We start from the raw sequence: 23,920 nt of genomic DNA on the forward strand, positions 1-23,920 counted from the left end.
TTGTTAAAGGAAATGACAATTTCTGGACCTCTGTTTTGAGATACTTTATTCTACTTTATAATGAAATCTTATCTCCAATTAAATAAGATTATTATATTTTGCAAATCTGAAATTTGATGGACAGTACCAGCCTACTTTCACAGAGAATGTGGCTGTCTCACTTCTCATCATCCTTAGAAAATCTATAAAGAAGAAAAAAAAAAAAGAAAATCTATAAAGAGGTCAAGTGGAGATGGGTCAGAATCCTTGATCTGTACTTATGCTGTCCATTACCATAGCCACTGACCATATGTGGCTGCTGAGCACTTAAACTGTGGCTAGTCTGAATTGAGAAGTGATGTAAGAGTACACACAGTATTTCTTTTTTTAAAAGATTTATCTATTTATTCATTTGAGAGAGAGAGCACAGGCACACATACATCAGGAGGGGAAGGGCAGAGGCAGAAGGAGAGAGAATCTCAAGTAGACTGCTCTCTGAGTATGGAACCCTGCACTGGGCTCAGTCTCAAAACCCTGAGATCAGTGATCTGAGCTGAAATCAAGAGTGGGATGCTCAACCCACTGAGCCATCCAGGCACCCCAAGTATTTCAAAGACTTTTTTTTTTTTAATTTACTTACTTGAGAGAAAGAGCATGAGGCAGGGGAAAGGGCAGAGGGAAAGGGAGAAGCCGGGAGCACAATCCAGGCTCAATCCCAGGACCCCAGGATCATGCCCTGAGCTGAAGGCAGACACTTAACTGATACTGATAACATGTTGAAATGATGTTGTGGATTTATTGAGTTAAATTTTAAAAATTGTTAATGCTCATTTCACCTGTTTCTTTTAATTTGATGAGTAGAAAATTAAAAATTACAAATGTGGCTCAAATTATATTTCCATTATAAGACACACTGATCTATGCATTAATATTCATGTGACCTTGGACAGACTGATGTGACATCTATAAACCTCAGTTACCTCACCATCTATGCCTGGCACTGAAACAACCCTCAGTAAATGGTGGCTATTATGATTACTATTATTAATGATTCCAGATGCTAAGTGCAGTGGTGGGTAGGGACATAGGATAGGTGCCAAGAAACAAAGTAGGATGTCTGAGGAGAGCATAAAGACATGGAGGAGGATTTCCAGAATAGAAATTAGGGTTACAGGAATGCCTGGGTGGCTCAGCGGTTGAGCGTCTGCCCTCAGCTGAGGGTGTGATCCTGGGCTCTGGAATCAAGTTCCACATTGGGCTCCCTGCAGGAAGTCTGCTTCTCCCTCTGCCTATTTTTCTGCCTCTCTCTCTGTATTTCTCATGGATAAATAAATAACATCTTGAAAAGAAAAAAAAGAAAGAAAGAAATCAGGGTTACAAGATTTGAGGAGTGACCAGGCTCTAGCATGCTGCTGGCAGCTTTGGACATACATTGGTGTCCCTGGGGGAGCTGACCCTTGGCCTAGGCCCAGAAACCACTGGGGAGATTTTCCAGCACCCACAGTTGGGACTGCAACGTGCTCCCCCTCCTCTTCACCATGCAGAGCCCCTGCAGTCTTGGCCTCTCCTGTAGGAACATCACAATTCTATCCTTTGTCAAAAGACCATCTTGCTAATGCCCTCAGAAGATGAGACATTCAGTAAAGTACCAAACAATGAACTGTGAGCAGAAATGGTACTATGGGGGGTGCATGGCTGGCTCAGTTAGAAGAGCATGTAACTCTTGATCTTGGTGTGGTGAATTAAAGCCATGTTTGGCCTAGAACTTACTTTAAAAAAAAGAAAGAGGGGATCCCTGAGTGGCTCAGTGGTTTAGCATCTGCCTTTGGCCCAGAGCGCGATCCTGGAGTCCCGGGATCGAGTCCTGCGTCAGGCTCCCAGTATGGAGCCTGCTTCTCCCTCCTGTGTCTCTGCCTCTCTCTCTCTCTCTATGTCTATCATAAACCAATCAATCAATCAATCTGAAAGAAAGAAAAGAAAGAAAGAAAGAAAGAAAGGAAAGAAAGAAAGAAAGAAAGGAAAGAAAGAAAGAAAGAAAGAAAGAAAGAAAGGAAAGAAAGAAAGAAAGAAAGAAAGAAAGAAAGAAAGAAAGAAAGAAAGAAAGAAAGAAAGAAAGAAATGGTACTATGGGCAGGGTACGAGAAGAGAAATAAGTCATCGATTCTTTTGCAGTCAAGGAAGGCTCTATCCCAGGAGAAATGGAGTAGCAGTCACTTTGCAAAGAAAAATGCTAGATGGTAAGAGTTGTACTAAAGAAGCAATCATGATGTGATGAAGAGTGTTCTCAGTGCCTGTGTGATCAGAAGATTTGGGTATCAGCTCCACTATTCCCTGGCTATATAGACTTGGGCAGGCCACTTCCCTCTAGGAGCACCAGTATTCTCATCTGCAAAATGGGAAGAAGAATGAAAGCTGCTTTGCAGGGTTATTATTAGGGTTAAATAATACAGATATATATTTCTATATTCCTGCTAAAGCACTTTACAAGTGAAAAAGGAGACTGATAGAGAAAATAAGATTAGACAATAGTGGAAGAGGAATATTAACAGCCTGCAAAGCAACCAGGCAAACTTTGAGAGTGCATTGACCTCGATGCTAGTCTTCTTATTTATGGCATAAATGGGGAGTTTGCTTCTATAGCTCTCTGGGGAAAGGCTGGAAAACAAGGAAAAGGAGCATTCAGGAGGCACACCTGGAATTGCTCCCTGAAGGATCAGAAAGCTCTCACCACTGCCAAGGCCTCTTTTGCCTCCAAACCCCTTTGTTAACTGTTATACTGCTGGTTATCCCATCTGGGACAGTCACACTCCACCCCCCCACCCCCAATCATTCCCGATGTCTCATTCTCTTTCTGACTGTGCTTTTAGAACCAGAAGCTTCTACTTGTGACCATCTTCACTTTAGACTCTGCACTCTCCCAGAGCAACAGTCTTCTATGAGGCTGATTTTGCCCTCCAAGGGACATTTGACAACAGAGACGTTTTCGGTTGCCACAACTTGGCAGGGGGGGGGTGTGCTCCTGGAATCCAGTAGGTAGAAGCCGAGGATGCTAAGTTTCCTACGTGCAAAAGACAGCCCTCTCACAACAAAGTATTATACAGACCAAATGTTAATAATGCTGAGGTTGAAACCCTGATCTCCCTAGGGAAGTGCAACGCTTTATGGTTTCAGCAGCCATTTATGGGTGATCCCCAAATCTGTATCTCCAGCCCTGACCTTGTTCTCAGTTGCCATCGCTGCCTCTCCAGTGCCCTCTCCACAGGCACCTCCAAAAGCCAAACCAAACCCTTTATGTTTTCTCCATGTTCCTCCTGCAGGGTGGTACTCCCATTCTACCAGTTTCCCAAGCTAGCTTATCCCTAAACACATTTTATCTTTTTTTTAAAGATTTTATTTATTTATTCATGAAAGACACACACAGAGAGGGAGAGACAGAGGCAGAAGGAGAAGCAGGCTCTATGCAGAGAGCCCAATGCGGGACTCGATCCCGGGACTCCAGGACCACACGCTGGGCTGAAGGTAGGTGCCAAATTGCTGAGCCACCCAGGGATCCCACATTTTATCTTTTATAGAATCCATAATATACTTTGCCATTTGCGGCATACGCATTTGACACCTCCGAGACTCTAACTTTTGTGAAGTCGGAGGCTATGTCTTTATTTTGGTACCCCTTGTTGAAAATAACATACATCATGCAAGAGTAGTCACTCAGTAAATGTTTCAGGTATTGAACCAAAAGATCTGACAGAGAGCTTCTTTTTTTGCAGTGCAGGTAAAAATACAATTTTTATTAGAAAAGACCCATGCATGGGGGCATGGGGCACCTGAGTGGTTTGATTGGTTGAGTTGTGTCTGTCTTTGGCTCAGGTCATAATCTCAGGGTCCTGGTATAGAGCCCCACATCAGGCTCCACACTCAGTGGGGAATCTGCTTCTCCCTCCCCCTCTGGCCCTCACCCCCTGCCCCCCACATGCACTCTCTCTCAAATAAATAAATAAATAATTTTTAAAAAGAAGGAGGAAAGAAGAAGAAGAAGAAGAAGAAGAAGAAGAAGAAGAAGAAGAAGAAGAAGAAGAAGAAGAAGAAGAAGAAGAAGAAAAAGAAGAAGAAGGAGGAGGAGGAGGAGAAACATGAAGAAATCTCTTTCCTAAATTTTGGATCATTTTATGAATAAATGAATACTAAATGGCATGAGTCTGTACACTGATCCTGAAAGGATAAACTGGATACCCCCCAACAAAAAACAAGTCATGGGGTAGAGAGGTACTGAGTTATCACAGCTGTACTTCTCTTACCCAGAATGCTCTCTGGTCACCCAAGAACATACTAAGAACTTTTGAATTCCTTCTCTCCTCTTAAAATGATACTCATCCTTCAAAGCCCAGCTCCAAGTTTTCAGAAAACTTTCCCGAGTTCTCTAGTCGTGATTCATTTCCTCCGCAGTACTCCCGCAGCACTTTGAACCTCATGTAATACTTAGGATTTTGTACATTCTATTGTCATTATTCTATTATTTCTTTTATTTCCTTATCCTTTAACTCCTATAGGACAAAGGCCACAGCTTAATAATCTGTTTCTTTCTCTGTAACTAGTCCAGTTCTTGGCACATAACAGAATATAAATGCTGAGTTGATGGAACCATCTAATTTTGAATGGTCTTAGAAGAGCTAGCCCAGACTTTCTGACCCACACTGAATTCATTTGAACTGGGGTTTTACAGCAGATCAAGAGATTCATCCCCTAAATAGATCTATGGCTTCCAAGGTGACTTGTCTGTTAGGATGACCTGGAAGTGGGCCAGACCCTCCCCAGCAGGAACACTGTTAGCCCCATGATTCTACCTGCCAAACGCATCTGTCCCTAGTAATCTCTACTTTTACATATACTCCAGATGTTCCTTTCCTTTAGGATAGTGGTTCTCAACACATGGTCCAAGAACCCCTGGACTCTTCAAAGACAAAACTACTTCTATATTAATACTGATACGTTATTTGTCCTTTTAACTATGTTGCCATTTGTGCTGATGATACAAAAGCAATTGGGAGTTAATGAAACTGTTGGCAACTTAGCAGGAAAGAGCCAGTGGCACCAAATTGTAGTAGTATTCAATGCATTTATTCCCCCTTAAACAGTTGCATTTTCAAAAAACGCCATTTTCAATGTCTCTAATGAAGCAGTACGAATTATTTATTTTATTAATTTTTGACACGTGGAGCACACATCCTTAACTATTTTGTGTGAAGAAATGCGAAATACACAACACTTTGCATACCCAAGTATGATGGCTGTCTTCACAGTTGTTCCTAGAAAAAGCACTTGTGTCAGTAAGCTGTGAGCTGAAGTAATGTTTTTAAATTAACAGAGTTTTTTTTTTTTTTGAGTAGCATAGACAGTTTCCACACACCCCTTAGCACTCTCCCATTTTTCTCTCATTAGTAACATCTTGCACTAGTGTGGTATATTTGCTTTACAATTGATGAGCTAATATTGATAGATGATTATCAAGAGAATCCATAGTTTATGTTAGGGTTCACATTCCATGGGTTTTGGCAATGTATGCCCCATTTCCTGGCAACCACTGATCTTTTGCATTAAAACCAGTTTTGCCATTTCCAGTATATCAGTTTGGATTATATGTACAGTATGTAACCTTTCCAGATTGGTTTCTTTCACTTAGGGATTTGAATTTAAGGGTCCACCTCATCCTTTTGTGTTTTGATAGCTCATTTCATTTTACCACTGAATATTCCACTGTATGAATTTGCTGGTTTGTTTATCCATTCACCTATTGAAGGACATCTTGGTTGCTTCTGAGCTTGGGCAATTATGAATAATGCTGCTATGCATTTGTATACAGCTTTTTGTGTGGCATAATTTTTCAAATCATTTGGGTAAATACCAAGGAGCACAATTGCTGGATCATATGGTAAAAGCATGTTTACTTTTATAAGAAACTGCCAAACTTTTTTCCAAAGTGGTTGTACCATTTTGTATTCCTACCAACAATGAAGTAAAGTTCCTGTTGCTCCACATCTTCACCAGCATTTGTTATCGATGATGCTTTGGATTGCAACCGAATTGCTGTATGAGTTCTAGCAATCTTGGGGTGGAGACTTTTGGGTTTTCTATGTAGAGTATCATGTCATTGGCGAAAAGGGAGAGTTTGACTTCTTCTTTGCCAATTTGAATGCCTTTAATGTCTTTTTGTTGTCTGATTGCTGAGGCTAGGACTTCCAGTACTATGTTGAATAGCAGTGGTGAGAGTGGACATCCCTGTCTTGTTCCTGATCTTAGGGGAAAGGCTCCCAGTGCTTCCCCATTGAGAATGATATTTGCTGTGGGCTTTTCGTAGATGGCTTTTAAGATGTTGAGGAATGTTCCCTCTATCCCTACACTCTGAAGAGTTTTGATCAGAAATGGATGCTGTATTCTGTCAAATGCTTTCTCTGCATCTAATGAGAGGATCATATGGTTCTTGGTTTTTCTCTTGCTGATATGATGAATCACATTGATTGTTTTACGGGTGTTGAACCAGCCTTGCGTCCCAGGGATAAATCCTACTTGGTCATGGTGAATAATTTTCTTAATGTATTGTTGGATCCTATTGGCCAGTATCTTGTTGAGAATTTTTGCATCCATGTTCATCAGGGATATTGGTCTGTAATTCTCCTTTTTGGTGGGGTCTTTGTCTGGTTTTGGAATTAAGGTGATGCTGGCCTCGTAGAACGAATTTGGAAGTACTCCATCTCTTTCTATCTTTCCAAACAGCTCTAGGAGAATAGGTATGGTTTCTTCTTTAAACGTTTGATAAAATTCCCCTGGGAAGCCATCTGGCCCTGGACTCTTGTGTCTTGGGAGGTTTTTGATGACTGCTTCAATTTCCTCCCTGATTATTGGCCTGTTAAGGTTTTCTGTTTCTTCCTGTTCCAGTTTTGGTAGTTTGTGGCTTTCCAGGAATGCGTCCATTTCGTCTAGATTGCCTAATTTATTGCCATATAGCTGTTCATAATATCTTTTTAAAATCGTTTGTATTTCCTTGGTGTTGGTAGTGATCTCTCCTTTCTCATTCATGATTTTATTAATTTGAGTCTTCTCTCTCTTCTTTTTAATAAGGCTGGCTAATGGTTTATCTATCTTATTAATTCTTTCAAAGAACCAACTCCTGGTTCTGTTGATCTGTTCCACAGTTCTTCTGGTCTCGATTTCGTTGAGTTCTGCTCGAATCTTTATTAACTCCCTTCTTCTCCTGGGTGTAGGATCTATTTGCTGTTTTTCCTCTAGCTCCTTTATGTGTAAGGTTAGCTTTTGTATTTGAGTTCTTTCCAGTTTTTGAATGGATGCTTGTATTGCGATGTATTTCCCCCTTAGGACTGCTTTTGCTGCATCCCAAAGATTTTGAACGGTTGTATCTTCATTCTCATTAGTTTCCATGAATCTTTTTAATTCTTCCTTAATTTCCTGATTGACCCTTTCATCCTTTAGCAGGATGGTCCTTAACCTCCACAGTGTTTGAGGTCCTTCCAAACTTCTTGTTGTGATTTAGTTCTAATTTCAAGGCATTATGGTCTGAGAATATGCAGGGGACGATCCCAATCTTTTGGTATCAGTTCAGACCCGATTTGTGACCCAATATGTGGTCTATTCTGGAGAAAGTTCCATGTGCACTTGAGAAGAATGTGTATTCAGTTGAGTTTGGACGTAAAGTTCTGTAGATATCTGTGAAATCCATCTGGTCCAGTGTATCATTTAAAGCTCTCATTTCTTTGGAGATGTTGTGCTTAGAAGACCTATCGAGTATAGAAAGAGCTAGATTGAAGTCACCAAGTATAAGTGTATTATTATCTAAGTATTTCTTCACTTTGGTTAATAATTGATTTATGTATTTGGCAGCTCCCACATTCGGGGCATATATATTGAGGATTGTTAAGTCCTCTTGTTGGATAGATCCTTTAAGTATGAGATAGTGTCCCTCTTCATCTCTCACTACAGTCTTCGGGGTAAATTTTAGTTTATCTGATATAAGGATGGCTACCCCTGCTTTCTTTTGAGGACCATTCGAATGGTAAATGGTTCTCCAATCTTTTATTTTCAGGCTGTAGGTGTCCTTCTGTCTAAAATGAGTCTCTTGTAGACAGCAAATAGATGGGTCCTGCTTTTTTATCCAGTCTGAAACCCTGCGCCTTTTGATGGGGTCATTAAGCCCGTTCACATTCAGAGTTACTATTGAGAGATATGAGTTTAGTGTCATCGATTGCAACCATTTTATTTTATTTTTTTTTTAATTTATTTATGATAGGCACACAGTGAGAGAGAGAGAGGCAGAGACACAGGCAGAGGGAGAAGCAGGCTCCATGCACCGGGAGCCCGATGTGGGATTCGATCCCGGGTCTCCAGGATCGCGCCCTGGGCCAAAGGCAGGCGCCAAACCGCTGCGCCACCCAGGGATCCCAATTGCAACCATTTTAATGATTATCTCATTGTTGTTTTAATTTGCAATTCCCTAATAAAAGACGTTGAGTACCTTTGTTGTTTTTTCTTTTTTTTTAAAAAATGAAACATCATTTTACTTGTGGATATTAGACAAACTATGGTCATTCAAATTGGCACATTTGGCAGATATTTTTTCAAAAAATGAAAGGCGGTTCCTTCAGGGAAAACAATAGACAGTATTTGTTGCCAATGATAAAATTTGAGCTTTCAAATAAAAATTTGAATTTTGGAAAACCTGTTATCTGCCACTGTGAGCCTGGTAGCTTCCTAACACAGTTAAGAGACTCCGCATTTGGCAGCCCGGGAGGCTCAGCGGTTTAGCGCCGCCTTCAGCCCAGGGCGTGATCCTGGGGATCCCGGCCCACGTCAGGCTCTCTGCATGGAGCCTGCTTCTCCCTCTGCCTGTCTGTGCCTCTCTCTGTGTGTGTTTCTCATGAATAAATAAATAAATAAAAATCTTTAATAAATTAAAAAAAAGAGAGAGCGACTCCGCATTTGGAAGAGCAGCGTAACTCAGTGAACCAATGTTTTCCAAATAACAATTGTATGATTTTGTAAAAGGTTCGTTCAAAGTGCAAGATATACCGATGATTTTATTGTGACAGAGCATAAGGTTCATTGATATGGTTTCAGATTCCATATCCAACTGAAAAACTACCACTTTTTATAAAGTTTAGGTGTGGTATCAGAGGATACCCGCAATTACCTAAAAAGGTCATTAAAATACCTTTCCTTTTTCCAAATAAGTATCTGTGAGGCCAGATTTCCTTCATGTACTTTAATGAACAGCAGATCAAATGCAGAAGCAGATAGGAGAATCCAGCTGTTCCAATTAAGCCAGACATTAGCTTTTTAGAAAAGATTTTATTTATTTATTTCAGAGAGAGTACAAGCAGGAAGAGCAGCAGAGGGAGAGGGAGAAGCAGGCTCTCCGCTGAGTAGGGAGCCAGATGAAAGGCTCGATCCCAGGACCCCAGGATCATGACCTGAGTAGAAGGCAGCCGCTTAACGGAGGGAACCACGTAGGCGCCCCCAGACATTAGCTATGCATGTAAAACAATATAGTACTACTTGTGCAATTTTTGTGGAAAATATACCTTTTCCACAAAAGTTATTTATGTATACATGTAATGGGTTCATTACTGTTTTTAAGTATATCAATACATATCTTTTTTTTTTTAGATTTTATTTATTTATTCATGAGAGACAGAGAGAGAGAGAGAGAGAGAGACATAGGCAGAAGCAGGCTCCATGCACGGAGCCCGACGTGGGACTCGATCCCGGGTCTCCAGGATCACGCCCTGGGCTGAAGGCGGCGCTGAACCGCTGAGCCACCTGGGCTGCCCTCTAATCAACACATATCTTAAACATTTCTCAGTGTAAATTTCCAATATGGTAAACGCGGAAAAATATAACCCACATAAATAAAAGCTCTTTAGGGTTCTCAATAATGTGTAGCAGCGTAAAAGTGTCCTTGACACCAAGAAAATGTGAGAACCGCTATTCTAGGATGCCTTCCTGTGATCCTGCTGGCCAGTTCCAGGGCAGAGAATTAGATACGGCAGTGCTGCTCAAGCCTCACCTCTAGGAACCTCCCCGATCGACGACACACTCTGCGCTCTGCCCCTATTCTACATCCCCTCTGCAGGGGCGTCCCGGTTTCCCCAGCTGATTTCAAACCCCTGGTTCCCGGCTGGTACTGGAGGAGAGAATAAAGGAGAACTCGCACCCTCTCCCTACGCCAGGACAGCGCTTGCAGCTGCGTCCTCAACTCGGAGGTCAGCCTGTCTGAAGAAGAGCTGGACATTTACACCCGCTTCGCTCACGTCTGGGGGCACTCACTGCAGGGACACAATTTGGAGGAGACCTCATGGGGCGGGAGGGGCCCAGGGAAATGGTCAGAACTGACTGTTTAGGGCTGAAAGCGTCAGGCTTTGGGACGCTTCGGGGTAAGACTGATCTGACTGCTGAAGACACGCGGGTCAGGGAGTATCCTCCCTCCTCCCGGGTCACCTCGTGAGGCGACAGCAGCCCGCGCCCCTGGGCTCCCCCTCGCTCCGCCCCCTGCCGCCAAGCAGGGAGCGGGCGCCGCCGGCGAGAGCCCTTCACGACAGTCCCGGCACTTTCCGGCCGGCCGCGCGCGGGCTGATGTGTCGGGGAGGCGGGGCTTAGGGCAGCGATTCCTCGCGACGCGACGCGACGCGACGCGACGCTCCCTGCTTGGGCGCTCGTGCGGTGGCCGTCTTCCCTCCGCGGACCCATGGCGGCGTCGGCCCGGTCCGCGCGGGGCCCGCCGGACTCACGTAGGCTCAAGAGTCCTCCCGTGCGACGGAGAGAGGGGCGCTGACTCAAAGGGGCGGGGGCGGTAGGATGCCCTGTGGGGCCCCGGGAAGGGGGTTGTGGAGCAAGCTTGCAGTCCCACTCGGGGAGCTTTGCGGTGAGGGGACTGTGGTCTGAGAGGGGTTCTGGGAACTGGGAGATCCAGGAGAGGCTGCACGGCAAGGGTGTTTCCAGTAGTCAGAAATCAGTGGGAGAACCCTGGTAGGCAGAAACCCTGGGGCTGTTGGGGCCGTATTTTCTGTGATTTGGGGCGGAGCCGATTTTATTTATTTTTTTTAAAGATTTTTATTTATTTATTCATGAGAGACATACAGAGAGAAAGAGAGAGAGGCAGAGACACAGGCAGGGGGAGAAGCAGGCTCCATGCAGGGAGCCCAAGGTGGGACTGGGTCCCGGGTCCCCAGGATCACGCCCTGGGCTGAAGGCAGGCCCTAAACCGCTGAGGCACCCAGGTGTCCCCCATGGGGCGGAGCCAGTTTTAAAGCACTTCCATCCCCACAGTTGCACACACACTTTGTTTGTTGCCTGCAGATAAAGTACAGAAAGACAAGGCTGGACAGTCTAAAGGGCCCAGTCAGGGCAGCGGAATGGGGAAGCTCTTGGGGTTTGAGTGGACAGATGTTTCCAGCTGGGGAAGACTGGTAACTCTGCTGAATCGACCAACGGATCCTGCCAGCCTGGCCGTCTTCCGTTTTCTCTTTGGTAAATCGAGTTTCTGGGAGGGGCCAGTGTGGTGGTGGGTGGGAGAATAACCATCCTCCCTTGTGCGTTTCTGGGTTACTTACTTAGTGACTTGCCTCCCTTTTCCCCAGACCTGAAGATATCCTGGAAGAGATCTTTGTGGAGTTTAGGATCAAATCCAGCATTGTCGCCCCTGATTAGGGTTTGGAGGCTACAAATGCCTTGATCTGAGGCCATAGGGAATACAGAGGCAGAGGAACAGAGACCCATCTTGCTTGTAGCCTGAAGTTGCCCAGTAACTACTCAGGACTAGACCTCAGAGAAATAGCAGGTGTGACAGGGCAGACATTTTGGCTGTGACAACTTAATCCAGAGTTTCCTAACTCGGGCCACAGCATGTATGCTTGGAATTGGTTACAGATGTGGTGAGATCTTAGTCCCCGTAGCTCAACTGGTGGGCAGTTTTGCTCTCCAGGGGACATTTAGCAATATTTGTAGACATTTTTATTTGTCACAGATTGGGGGAAGGGAAATTGGCTACTGTTATCTGCTAAGGATCCAGGGATGTTGCTAAGTGACCTGCAATGCACAGGATAGTCCCTCCTGGCAAATAATTAACCAGCCCAAAATGTGAGTAGTCCTGAGGTTGAGAAACCCTGCCTTAACTGGAACTGGCTTCTTGACCTGAGTAGCCCCTTCTGTTTGCTCTAGTGTGGTAAGCCAAATACTGTTTTCTGGGTGTGCTGGGAAGTGGAGAAGGTTGAAATACACCACCTTAGAACACTTTTTCTGGGCTGGTAGGACAGACCTTAAATTATCAAATCCTAAAAAAAAAAAAAAAAAAAAAATCAAATCCTGAACAGCTTTTTTAGCATTCTGTGCACTTTTCTCACTTAATTATCCTGGTAACCCTGTAGAATATTATGAGTCCCTTTCTCACATAGGGAATGAGGAATTGGCTCAGTGAGGTACAGTGGCCATCTGAGGTCACAAAACTGGCATAATGCCTAGCACAGAGTAGGCACTCAGTAATTATTATAAATTGAATGAATAAATGGCAGAGCCAGGGTTAGGTAAAAAGTCTGACCCTGGAGTTGAGTGCATCCAGCTATATTCCAGTATACTCTACTGCTTCCTTTGCTGAGGCCTAACAGCCCCTCCCTAACTGCCTTCTCAGGGCTGATGATGGTGTTGGACATTCCCCAAGAGCGGGGACTTAGTTCCCTGGACCGAAGATACCTGGACGGGCTGGATGTGTGCCGCTTCCCCTTGCTGAATGCCCTGCAACCACTACCACTTGACTGGATGTATCTTGTCTATACCATCATGTTTCTGGGTGAGGGAAAGTATGGGAGAGATGGGAGAATTGACTGGCCTCCCTAAAGCCCAGAAATACAAAGCATGCTGATGAATGACCAAAGTCTTGGGTTCATTATTTCCCTTCTGCTGTGACTCATAATTTCATCCTACTGACCTGTGTGTCATCTGAGTTGTGACCTCATAAGTCTTTTTTAAAGTATTAAAATAACATTTGATTTTTATTTGGTTTAACAATTATAAAATGTCCAGTGATTTTTCTTAATCCCACCCACAGCCTGTCCTGGGGGAGCTGGGCCTGTGGTGACCCTTTGACCTCTTAATCCTCTCCCTCACAAATCCCAGGGGCACTGGGCATGATGCTGGGCCTGTGCTACCGGATAAGCTGTGTGTTATTCCTGCTGCCATACTGGTATGTGTTTCTCCTGGACAAGACGTCATGGAACAACCACTCCTATCTGTATGGTTTGTTGGCCTTTCAGCTGACATTCATGGATGCAAACCACTACTGGTATGAATCTAGGGGAAAGGGGGAGGGGTTGGCTGGGTCAGGATGGTGACCAGTGGTAGGAGCCCGGTGAGGTCCTAGAATATGCCCCAGCAAGCATATTTTCAACCATGCTTTGTAAAGTGTGGTTACAGGGTCACACTTTGGATGAATTCGGGAGGGGGAAGGGTCAGTTAGGTTGGGGCACGTGGGATGACAAAAAACAAAATGGCTCCATTCCCACCCCCTCTACTCTTTCCATATCTCCCTAGGTGCCCTGATCTATCCACTTCCTGTAACCCATTTAGAAGAAGAGAAGACTAAAGCCAGACATAGATGTTTTCAGATACTTCAAGGGTGGTCATGTGGAAGAGGGAGCAGACTTCCTCTGTGTGAGCCCAGAGGGGCAGAGTTAGAGCCAAGAGTAGAAGTTGCTGTGAGGCAGAGTCATGTCAGAAGGAGAGGGCCCACCAGGGCTGCTCAGCAGTGCTGTCCTGGGAGGAGGTAACCCTCCCCAACCTCTGGCTTAGGTGACCATCTCTCAGGGGAGGTAGTGAAGTTATTTGGAGATAGGGTGGCAGAGCAGATGACCTCTAGGGATTCTTCCTATTAAGTGAAAAACAAATATGCAAATATGACATGTTAGTAAGATGAGTATAGGAGAAAAATCTCAAACGTTGACTTTGTTAGTGATTTATCAGTCATTAATTATGCCTATAGATACCCCTTTTGTAGACGTTTGTTTGTTTGTTTATTTAGATTTTATTTATTTATTCATGAGAAACACGCAGAGAGAGAGGCAGAGACAGGCAGAGGGAGAAGCAGGCTCCAGGCAGGGGGCCCGACACGGGACTTGATCCTGGATCACACCCTGGGCTGAAGGTGGCACTAGACCACTGAGCCACCCGAGCTGCCTTTTTGTAAACCTTTAAACTTGTTCAGAATGCCCAGCTCTGATAATATAAAATTAAGAGACAATTTTGACAGAATACTTCTGAAAAATTTCGTTTTTATAATTTTTCCACAATTTGAAAAAATACTTTTCCCTTACTGAGGGCTTTCCATTTGGTGAGGCACTAGACTAAACACTTAAAATTTTTCCTCATTACAATGCCATGAGGCCCATAGTGCTGCTCTATTTATAGAAGTGGAAGCTTAGGCCTAGGAAAGTACAGGATTTGCTTAAGGTCACCTATGAGGGTAAGAGACACAAGTGAGAATCCAGGTCTCCTTGACCATAGATTCCAGGTCTCTTAACCATAAGTGTAAGCTGCTCCTTCGCCAACTTCTCTGCTCAATCATTGTCTTCTTCAAACCTGCTTTGCTTCTGCCTCCCCAGAATGTGTCTAGTCTTAGTATCTTAGGCTTATCAGTTCTCTCTCAAGGTAAGCTGTTAGCAGGTACTTTCCAGCACTAGATCCTGGCATCTAGGTCTATAAAAAGTTTGCCTTAGATAATTTTTTTTTCTTAAATGCACTATGTATTTCCATACACCTTTACCTTTTTAAATACTCCCTCAAATTGATTATTTTTCAAATTCAATCATATTCTAGCATATTCTAGTAATCCTTTTCCTGATTTGTTACATGAAGACAAATTAATTTACTAACTAATGGTAAACATGGAACTGTTTGTTGTTATAACTCACTAGTAATCTTTCTGTTACAACTTAAAATGATCACTGTTAAATTTGCTCATATGATTCTCAAGAGCCTCAGAATAGCCCAGAGGTCGAGACAGGATATGGGAGATATCCCGGGATAGAAAATTACACTTAAAAACGAAAAGTAGAAATGTACTGGGCTAAGAAGTTCTCCTTAATCTTTATTTCCCTTGGTGCAGGTCTGTGGACGGCCTGCTGAATGCTCGTAAGCGGAATGCCCATGTGCCCCTTTGGAACTATGCCATGCTACGTGGCCAGGTATGGAATTTTAGGAAAGAGGGGAGTGTTCTTTGACAGCCACTGTCAGCATGGCCCTCCTGGTACTGTACTCCGCCTCCCTGGATCTTCCCTTTCTTCCCCTTTGCTGGAAAGCAAGGCTGACTGTTTCCAGTCCCCTAGTCTGTGGGTTCTCTCATTGCGTCATGGAAGGAGAGAACTTTTTCCCTGCTAGATTAGCATCATTATGAGAGATCCAGGCTTCATGACTTTCCCTGGTACCTAATACTGTGCCTGGCATTGATAGAATGTCAATAAATACTTGTTGGATGAGTGAATTGAATGAATCTAATCTTCCATAGGCCCTGAACTCTGATCAGAACGCATGTTATTTTTGATACTCTTAGAAAACAAGGTTCTTTTTGGTTTGAACGTTCATTTTACATTTTGCGATGGCAGATCTTCATTGTGTACTTCATTGCGGGTGTGAAAAAGCTGGACGCAGACTGGGTTGAAGGCTATTCTATGGAGTATCTGTCCCGGCACTGGCTCTTCAGTCCCTTCAAGTGAGTGGCAGTCAGGGCGGAGTTCTCACTGGGGCACAGGTGCACAGTGGGGGCCTCGCCTCCCTCGGGTCTGTCGTAATGGCTGCTGTTCCTGCTTTACCGGGATTTGCCACAGGCTTTCCTCTGTCCATTCATCTATCTATTCAGCAGAAGGCATAGTCAATGATACCAAAACATCTAGGTCCTCCCAGCCCCTGGGAGATGTACGGTATGGGCAAGAACGAAGGGAAAAAAAACTAAAAGAGGAAAGGAAAATCAGAATAAGGTGACTTGGTGAATGAGTTGGTGTTCTCAGCAGCCACCAAGGGTGGTGCCGTGCCTTGTGTGGCCACCCTAGCCTCTTGCCAGGATACCTTGGCCAGTGTACTGTCCATCTTCTAAGGCAGGCAGGGCACCTGGGTGGCTCAAGGGTTGAGTGCCTTTGGCTCAGGTTGTGATCTTGAGGTCCTGGGATTGAGTTCCATATCGGGCTCCTTACAAGGAACCTGCTTCACCCTCTGCCTGTGTCTCCTCCTCTTTCTGTGTCTCTCATGAATAAATAAATAATATCTTATTTAAAAAAAAGAAAAGGACGGTCAGCATCCTAGTCCTGACAAACCCATTGTTGCCAACTCTTTAAAAAACAGAGGTTTGCCTCTCGATTTCTGCCTTCCTCCCATTTTTTCATTCCTCATATTTTACTTTCTTTTTTCCTCTTCCCTGTTATTTTCCAGTTCCAAACATTTGACTTTACTATGTTAATTAGACATTTACCTTTTAAAGTTTCTTCTTTTATAACCTCCGTGAAGAATTGAAGAATCCACGCCCCACCCCCAAACACTCATTCTCAGTCAGATTTGCCCTAGGAAATCTGTCCTTGGTTATCACATATGGTATATTGAAAAAAATCGAACACCTAAAGTGTGTGGAAATGAAAGGTTCTTGGAAACTCTCCCATAGGTGTCTTCATGTGGAGTTCCTCTATCTGCCTACTGGGGTACTTCCTCTGGTGAGGACAGGGTGGCAGAGGTACCTTTGCTGTGAATGTGCTGGAAATGCTGGGTTCCCCAGTGGGCTGGTGCCTGACCTTTGATCTTTGTATCTGGTGTCTGCAGACTAGTATTGTCCGAGGAGATGACCAGTCTACTAGTGGTACACTGGTGCGGATTGCTGCTTGACCTCTCAGCTGGTTTCCTGCTCTTTTTTGATGCCTCGAGGTCCATTGGTCTCCTCTTCGTGTCCTACTTCCACTGCATGAATTCCCAGCTTTTTAGCATCGGTCAGTACCTGTGGTCTGGTAGGAGGTGGGAAGCCACAGGTGTGCAGGTGCGGACAGTGGGACACGGGGATGCAGTCCCTGAAATGGCAATAAACAGGCGGTGAGAACCAGGGCCTCTGGGCTCAGCTAGAATGTTGCCAAGTAAGGAATCTCGGGGAACTCCGACTACTCTAGCTAATAGCTTCTTTCATCACAAGTGGAATACTTGGGAGAGGTTTCTCAAAGGAGAGGGGGTTGAGGGGACTACCCATGTTCACCCCGCTGAACCCAGCATCTGAAACACTTATTTTCTCCCTGCTCTTTCCTAGGCATGTTCCCCTATGTCATGCTGGCCAGCAGCCCTCTCTTCTGCTCCCCTGAGTGGCCCCGGAAGCTAGTATCTCGATTCCCCGAAAGGCTGCAGGAGCTGCTGCCCCTCAAAGCTGCCCCTCAGCCCAGTATGTCCTGCGTGTATAAGAGGAGCCGGGCCAAAGGTGGCCAGAAGCCAGGGCTGCGCCATCGGCTCAGTGCTGCCTTCACCCTGCTCTACCTCCTGGAGCAGCTCTTCCTGCCCTATTCCCATTTCCTCACCCAGGTATGTGTGGGCTGGGGGTTAGCTGGGGAAGTGGCGGAGGGCAGAGCAGTAGGGGAAGTGTGGGGGCTGGTTTGCAAGCGCTGCGTTGGTTGAGGATGGAGTTAAATAGGAGAACTGTCGGGCTGATTGCTGCTGCCCTACCTTCTCAGGGCTATAACAACTGGACAAATGGGCTGTATGGCTATTCCTGGGACATGATGGTGCACTCGCGCTCCCACCAGCACGTGAAGATCACCTACCGGGACGGCCGCACTGGCGAGCTGGGCTACCTTAACCCTGGGGTAAGATGTGTGGTGCTGACCACTTAAGTTCCTCAGAGCTCCCTGGAGTGTCGGGGTCTGATTCCCTCCGAAACGTAATGATAAAACACATTTGGGTCCACTCCGCCCTTTCTCAGGAGCCAGGTTGACCGACCCTTCTTTTGTAGAAGTTGAAATACGGCAGTGCCGTTCATTTCCTTTGAATTGAAATTAGATTTAGGAAAGGTAAGTATAAAAAGCCTAGTAGTGAAAAATTCTTCCCCAAAGACGTTTAGGGGGGCTGGGGTGCATTTGTGTGTGTGTGTTTCCTGCTCAAAACAGGCACCAGGCAGGGATCTCTTAGTGCTGTTGGCAGTGCATTGCATGACCTATCCGAGAGGTGGATAATGATGAGGTGGGACTAATGTGGGGGTTTGGGGCAGGTATTCACGCAGAGCCGGCGATGGAAGGATCATGCAGACATGCTGAAGCAATATGCCACTTGCCTGAGCCACCTGCTTCCCAAGTACAATGTCACTGAGCCCCAGATCTACTTTGATATTTGGGTCTCCATCAATGACCGCTTCCAGCAGAGGTGGGCAAGGGGGACAGAGAAGGGGGAAATGGAAGTCCCACTCCTTTTGCCGAGACGAATAGCCCATGCTCCCCAGTGCTGTCTTGCTTGAAAGGCTGTCCTCTGGTGCATGTCCCTGTTCGCCTGGTTGTGGGCATAGCTGATTGCTTCCAGCAGGGGGCACCATCAACCAGAAGGAAAGGTAACTGACCTTTTTTTTTTTTTTTAAGCTGTTAACACAATTCTCAGGTGGCCACTAACTTTCATTCTTCCCTATGCTCCAGAATCTCTTTCTTCTTTCTCTGCCCTCAGACATGGTGACATAAGCCATTTCTTCTATCTGGAAACCCTGTTCCCTCTGTGTGGGAATAGTGATGAAAGGAACAAAACCAGAAATTCTGGTGAGTAGGTGGCTGTGGTCTCCTTAGAACATGGTTTTCTTTCCTAAGGATTTTTGACCCTCGTGTGGACATTGTGCAGGCCGCCTGGTCCCCCTTCCAGCGTACACCTTGGCTGCAGCCACTGTTGATGGACCTGTCTCCCTGGAGGACCAAGTTACAGGAAATCAAGAGTAGCCTGGACAACCACACAGAGGTGGTCTTCATTGCAGATTTCCCTGGTATGGAGGAAAGCAAAGAAAGCTTTGCTGCCTTTCTTTGTGGCTTCCTTGGCTGAGGACACTGCATGTGGCGAGGGGGATAGGGCATTCCTGGTGGGAGGAAGGTTCTTAAAACCTGACTGGTGGCAGCAGTAAAGGTGTGATGTCTCCATTCTGGCTGGGGGTGATTTTGTCTTCCATAAGATGGGATAGGGAACTTTGTTGCCCCTGGCAGGGCTGCACCTGGAGAATTTTGTGAGTGAAGACCTAGGCAACACTAGTATTCAGCTGCTGCAAGGGGAGGTGACTGTAGAGCTGGTGGCAGAACAGAAGAATCAGACTCTTCACGAGGGAGAAAAAATGCAGGTATTTCGCTGCAGTTAACAATGGCAGAAAAATTTAGATAAATGGAGTTAATTTATTATAGGCTTAAAAGGGAGATCAAAATGCAAGGGTCCTTGGGGCTGTGAACCTCTTTATCCAGGATTCCAGAAGTCAGTTCCTTTGGACTCTAAAACACAGAAGAAAGATGCCTTGGCGGGGCAGGGTGGGAGTGGATTGGGGTACGGTGGGTATTGTAGGAAGCCCGTAGGCTGCCGAGGGAAAGATCAGAGAGTGAAATATATCCATTTCTTCCCGTTTGTCAGCTGCCTGCTGGAGAGTACCATAAGGTGTATACGATATCACCCGGTCCTTCCTGCTACATGTACATCTACGTCAATACTACAGAGCTTGCACTGGAGCAAGACCTGGCCTATCTGCAAGAATTAAAAGAGAAGGTGGAGAATGGAACTGGTGAGTATATAAAGAGTTGGGCTGGGAAAGCTCCTGGTTATGAGAAATCGGGGTTGTGATTGAGGATCTAGCCATCAGAGAATGAACTTGAAGCTTCTGGCTGGTGAAAGGAGAATTCTAAAACAGAATGATCTCAGTGATTACTCTTTTTGCCATCTTCTGTGCAGAAACGGGGCCTTTACCTCCAGAGCTGCAGCCTCTGCTGGAAGGGGAAGTGCAAGGGGGCCCTGAGCCAACACCTCTGGTTCAGACCTTTCTTAGACGCCAGCGAAGGCTCCAAGAGCTTGAACGCCGGAGAAATACCCCATTCCATGAGCGGCTCTCCCGCTTCTTGCTGCGGAAGCTCTATATCTTTCGCCGCAGGTAAGTTTTACCCACAGCAGTACTGGTCATTATCATCAAGATGTTGGTAAGTTGGGTAACTTTTCTCTGGTAAAGGTAATGGGGCCAGGGGTAGGAGGATGGGACAGGACACACACTCCCAGGAAAGGACAGTCTTTTCATTGGGGAAAATCTTTTTCCCCCTCTCCAGTTTCCTTTCCCTGGTTTAATGGAAAGAGTAAATGACCTTTGTCTGATGGCCTGCTGTCTTGTTTTGCCTCATCCTGTCACCAATAATAGGATTATTCCTATTCCACTGTTGAATCCTTTACCAGACCATATAAAGAGTGGGATGCCCTTCCAGCTGGGATGGGTGGGTCACTGTGGGGATATTTTCACTTATGCCTAAATGAGAGGACGTAGGACCAGGGAATCCTAAGGGCTTTGGCAGGAATTCCTACATAGAAGCAGGAGTTTGGACTGTGTGGCCTTTTTCCTCTTTTTCAGCTTCCTGATGACTTGTATCTCACTTCGAAATCTGGCATTAGGTCGCCCTTCCCTGGAGCAGCTGGCCCAAGAGGTGACTTATGCAAACTTGCGACCCTTTGAGCCAGTTGGAGAGTCGGGTCATTCAAACACAGATTCTTCAAATTCTAATCCTTCTGAGCTGAATTCTGACCCTGTCCACTCAGAGTTCTGACTGGGGCAGATGTTGGATACAGATGTGGGAGCAACCAGTCATAGGACCATTAACCTATGCAGTGGAAATGTGAAGAAATGGTTATTTTAGACATTTTTCCTCCTTGTTTATAGTTCTTTTAAATTCAGAGAAGATATCTTAGAGGAGCCAAGGAAGTGAAGCAAGGATAAGATTTATCACATCAAGGTTGAGGGGTTAGGAGGGGTTTAAAATCAATATGAAAATGCCCTTCTAGGATAAGAAGGGGTAAGAGTCAGGTTTAAAGTGACTGGCCCCTTAGCGAAAAAGATTTAATGTACCATGATGACAATAGTGCCTGTTCTCAAGTTATTTGTTATATGCTAGACACTGTGTGACGCATTTTGCCTGTGTTACTGCATTTAGTCCTTACTGGCCATTAGCCCTATTTTACAGTTGGAAGAAGTGAGGCTCAGAGATAAATTTGCTCAAAGACAACACCTAATAAGAGATGTATTGATGGTTTGAATTTTGTCTGTTTGACTTAGGGTCGCATACCCTGCCTCTTGCAATTTGCAGAATCACTGACAATAATTATGAAATAGTGTAGACTAAAATTTGTCTTAGTTACAGGTAAGATTAAGATGGTGATTAAGTTCTGAATGCAGAGAGTAATTTTCTCTTCTCTCCTTCATTGTGCTTATTATGGGGACAGCCAGTTTTTCACTAGCAGCAATGAGAATAGGACAAAGATAAACTAATAAGGAAATTTAGATGATTGGTAGTAGTAGCTCTCTCAAGCTTAGTGTTAATTTAGCATTATTCTAGCCTTTGGTGAGAAGAAAGTGATGTGATGATGTAAGAATTAACCAAACTTGGTGATGGATTAGAACATGTTTGAAGTTATTTTGTAGGTTTGGATGCACAGGGTGTGATTGAGGAAGCACCTCAATTCCTTGGGCATTGGGCTAGCAAGTGAGAAATGCATAGAGAAAAAAGGAAAACCCAAAGGCTTCTATTTTGGGTGCTCATGGCCTCATAGCAAAGACTAGCAGTAAATTGGCAGTCCCAGTAATTTTGATAAAGAATTGCATCTCTTGTTTTCAGGTTTCTCTTCCCATGCCCCACCCCACGCCCACCTCTTCAGATAGTGGTTCTTTACTAGGCAGCTGCCTTCTCCCTATACACACTTCAGGATGATTATGCTGCTGCTTAGCTTGCTTCCTTGTGCCATATACCTATAGACCTAACTAGCTCCACTTGGGGATCTCACAAAGCTTTCACTCTGTCCTAGACAGAACTTCTGTTCATCCCCAACTCAGACCTGCATCTCCTTTACTAGTGAATGGCAACTGCATCTTTTTCTTTTTTCTTTTTTTTGTCATCTGAATCTTCAGCCTTGATTCATCCTTTTTTATCACCTTTCTTAAATTCCAAGTTGTATCAATTCTACCTCTTCAATCTATTCATCTCTACTACCTCTGTGTTCTTTCAGCCTTTATATTGGAATTCAGTTAAAAGGCCAGATCAGATGCAATTGTGCAGGTTGGGCCTGACCGGATTCCTACAAGGCATTTTGTGGGTTAGCTAGCCAGTAGCTGTGCCACAGGTTGGTAAGAGCAATGTGAGGGAAAGTGTTTTTTTAAGTTTTGTTGATCTCAGTGACAATATACTTTGGCACAATGTCCTTTGCCAGGGAGTTCAGCTCTATTTTGTTCCCCTGCGCTTGACCCCCAACTCTCCCACCCATTCATTACTTGACTGGTATGAAAAGTAGTTCATTAGGGAAAGGGACTCCTACCAAACTAGTTTTAATATAGGCAAGGATGCTATCCCAAAACCGTTAGTATGCCACCTTTTCTCCAATGAAAGTGTTGGGGTGAGATGCAGCAGAAAGGTGGTTATCTTGATACATTTAAGAAAAGCTCAAAGGAATAAATGAGTTCATTTCAGGAGGAATCTGGTCCTGTGCAGCAATTCTAGGAATGGGCTATCAACCTCCTTTTAGCCAGGCTTTAGTATTCCATTTCATTCTACTCCACTCCCAGCATTTGGATCTTTTATCCCTTGTCAAGTCATCCCTTCAAAACTTCATAGGTCATATTTCCTTCTAACCCAAACAGTTTAGGTTTATTCCATAACGTTGCATACTTTTGATATTCAACCATTTGCAGTCACCATCACCTTGACACCTTGGTTGCTCTTCTTGGGGCTGGTTACTATTTATTCAACCTTAATTTTTTTGTTACACAGAAGACAGGCCTTTACAAAGATCCTTCTTAGTTTAGAGCTTCTCAAGGTACGGCATCTTCCTAGCAAATATTGAACCTAACCTTAATTTCTCTGGTGCTATCCCACCAGCCAATGGGCAGCCAGCTCATCCCCAATTCCGTTTGGCCAGCCATGTTGCTATTTGACAGCAACACATTGTTCTCTAAAAAAATTGAGACTTTCACTCAAGATTGGTTTGCCTCTTCTCCCAACATAGTTTAAGCCTCCAAATAAGTGTAATCAAGCATTGAGTCATTACAGGTCAATTAAAAAGGTTGAACCACCACTTACTTCATACATGCCAGTGTAAACATGTGCCAAGTGGCTGCTATACTTTAGCTCCTAGGCTTAAAAAGGGATGGTTCAAGGTCTTGTGTAGTAAACCTCTACAAGAATAAAGGCTTTAGAAACGTACAGCATCTTCACTAATTTGATGTTCAAATTTTCCACTTTAACATAAAATGGATGTTTTGTAAGCCCCTTACCACTCTTCAAAAATTTTGCCAACTGTGTGTCACCTGCCGCCTTTAACATGTGTTTATAATAAAGGGATTAATACTTAAGGCACAAAAACTCATTTTGTTTTTCCACATTGAAAAGCTAAAAAGGAATGGGTTTAAGATTGAACATTCCCATTCCATGTTTTAGGTCCTTAATCAGGCAATTTTAAGACATTGGCAGCTCAGTGGCTGCTGCAATAAGCACATATGGATTTTGACCATTGCATCAGCCAAAATGGCAATGATGGATGAACACCTCAAATTTTGGGCATTTTTCTTAGTGCTAGGTATGAATTTACAAACCTGTTAAAATGTTTGCAGTAATGGATGAAAGGAGTTGAGGTAATTTCCCTGAACCAGGCAAAAGATTACAATTATTCAGGGATAAAGAAT

The 23,920-nt window shown here is 44.4% G+C and overlaps 1 protein-coding gene and 1 long non-coding RNA gene across 4 annotated transcripts; one reads left to right on the forward strand and one right to left on the reverse strand.

Annotated features, from left to right (window-relative positions):
- The first annotated feature begins 10,610 nt into the window (after positions 1-10,610).
- GGCX (gamma-glutamyl carboxylase) lies at positions 10,611-23,590 on the forward strand. 3 transcript variants are annotated; one of them, XM_025453792.3, is made up of 15 exons: positions 10,611-10,772; positions 11,341-11,511; positions 12,668-12,826; positions 13,153-13,318; positions 15,137-15,215; positions 15,633-15,739; positions 16,834-16,997; positions 17,306-17,571; positions 17,721-17,852; positions 18,254-18,405; positions 18,834-19,003; positions 19,218-19,348; positions 19,630-19,777; positions 19,945-20,140; positions 20,606-23,590. In XM_025453792.3, the coding sequence occupies exons 1-15, from the start codon at positions 10,730-10,732 to the stop codon at positions 20,796-20,798; spliced, it is 2,277 nt and encodes a 758-aa protein (XP_025309577.1). In that variant the 5' UTR covers positions 10,611-10,729; the 3' UTR covers positions 20,799-23,590. The 3 variants fall into 3 exon arrangements, with proteins under 3 accessions (XP_025309577.1, XP_025309578.1, XP_048952160.1); XM_025453793.3 differs by having other exon boundaries at positions 10,695-10,834; XM_049096203.1 differs by lacking the exons at positions 10,611-10,772; positions 11,341-11,511; positions 12,668-12,826 and adding an exon at positions 13,567-13,798 and having other exon boundaries at positions 13,183-13,318.
- LOC125752868 (uncharacterized) lies at positions 12,662-16,882 on the reverse strand. Its single transcript, XR_007403377.1, has 2 exons — positions 16,752-16,882; positions 12,662-13,900 (listed from the first exon to the last, which is right to left on the reverse strand). It is a non-coding gene; the product is annotated as an uncharacterized LOC125752868 (long non-coding RNA).
- Positions 23,591-23,920: the final 330 nt, after the last annotated feature.

This window comes from Canis lupus, chromosome 17, assembly GCF_003254725.2.
Source record: "Canis lupus dingo isolate Sandy chromosome 17, ASM325472v2, whole genome shotgun sequence".
Classification (NCBI taxonomy): Eukaryota; Metazoa; Chordata; class Mammalia; order Carnivora; family Canidae; genus Canis; species Canis lupus.

Excerpts from the sequence above, each read along its gene's own strand:
- GGCX (XM_025453792.3), top strand. The coding sequence starts at position 10,730 with ATGGCGGCGTCGGCCCGGTCCGCGCGGGGCCCGCCGGACTCAC. Across the intron at positions 15,740-16,833 it reads TGGCTCTTCAGTCCCTTCAA|ACTAGTATTGTCCGAGGAGA; the intron begins GTGAGTGGCAGT and ends TGGTGTCTGCAG. Across the intron at positions 19,004-19,217 it reads CTTCATTGCAGATTTCCCTG|GGCTGCACCTGGAGAATTTT; the intron begins GTATGGAGGAAA and ends TGCCCCTGGCAG.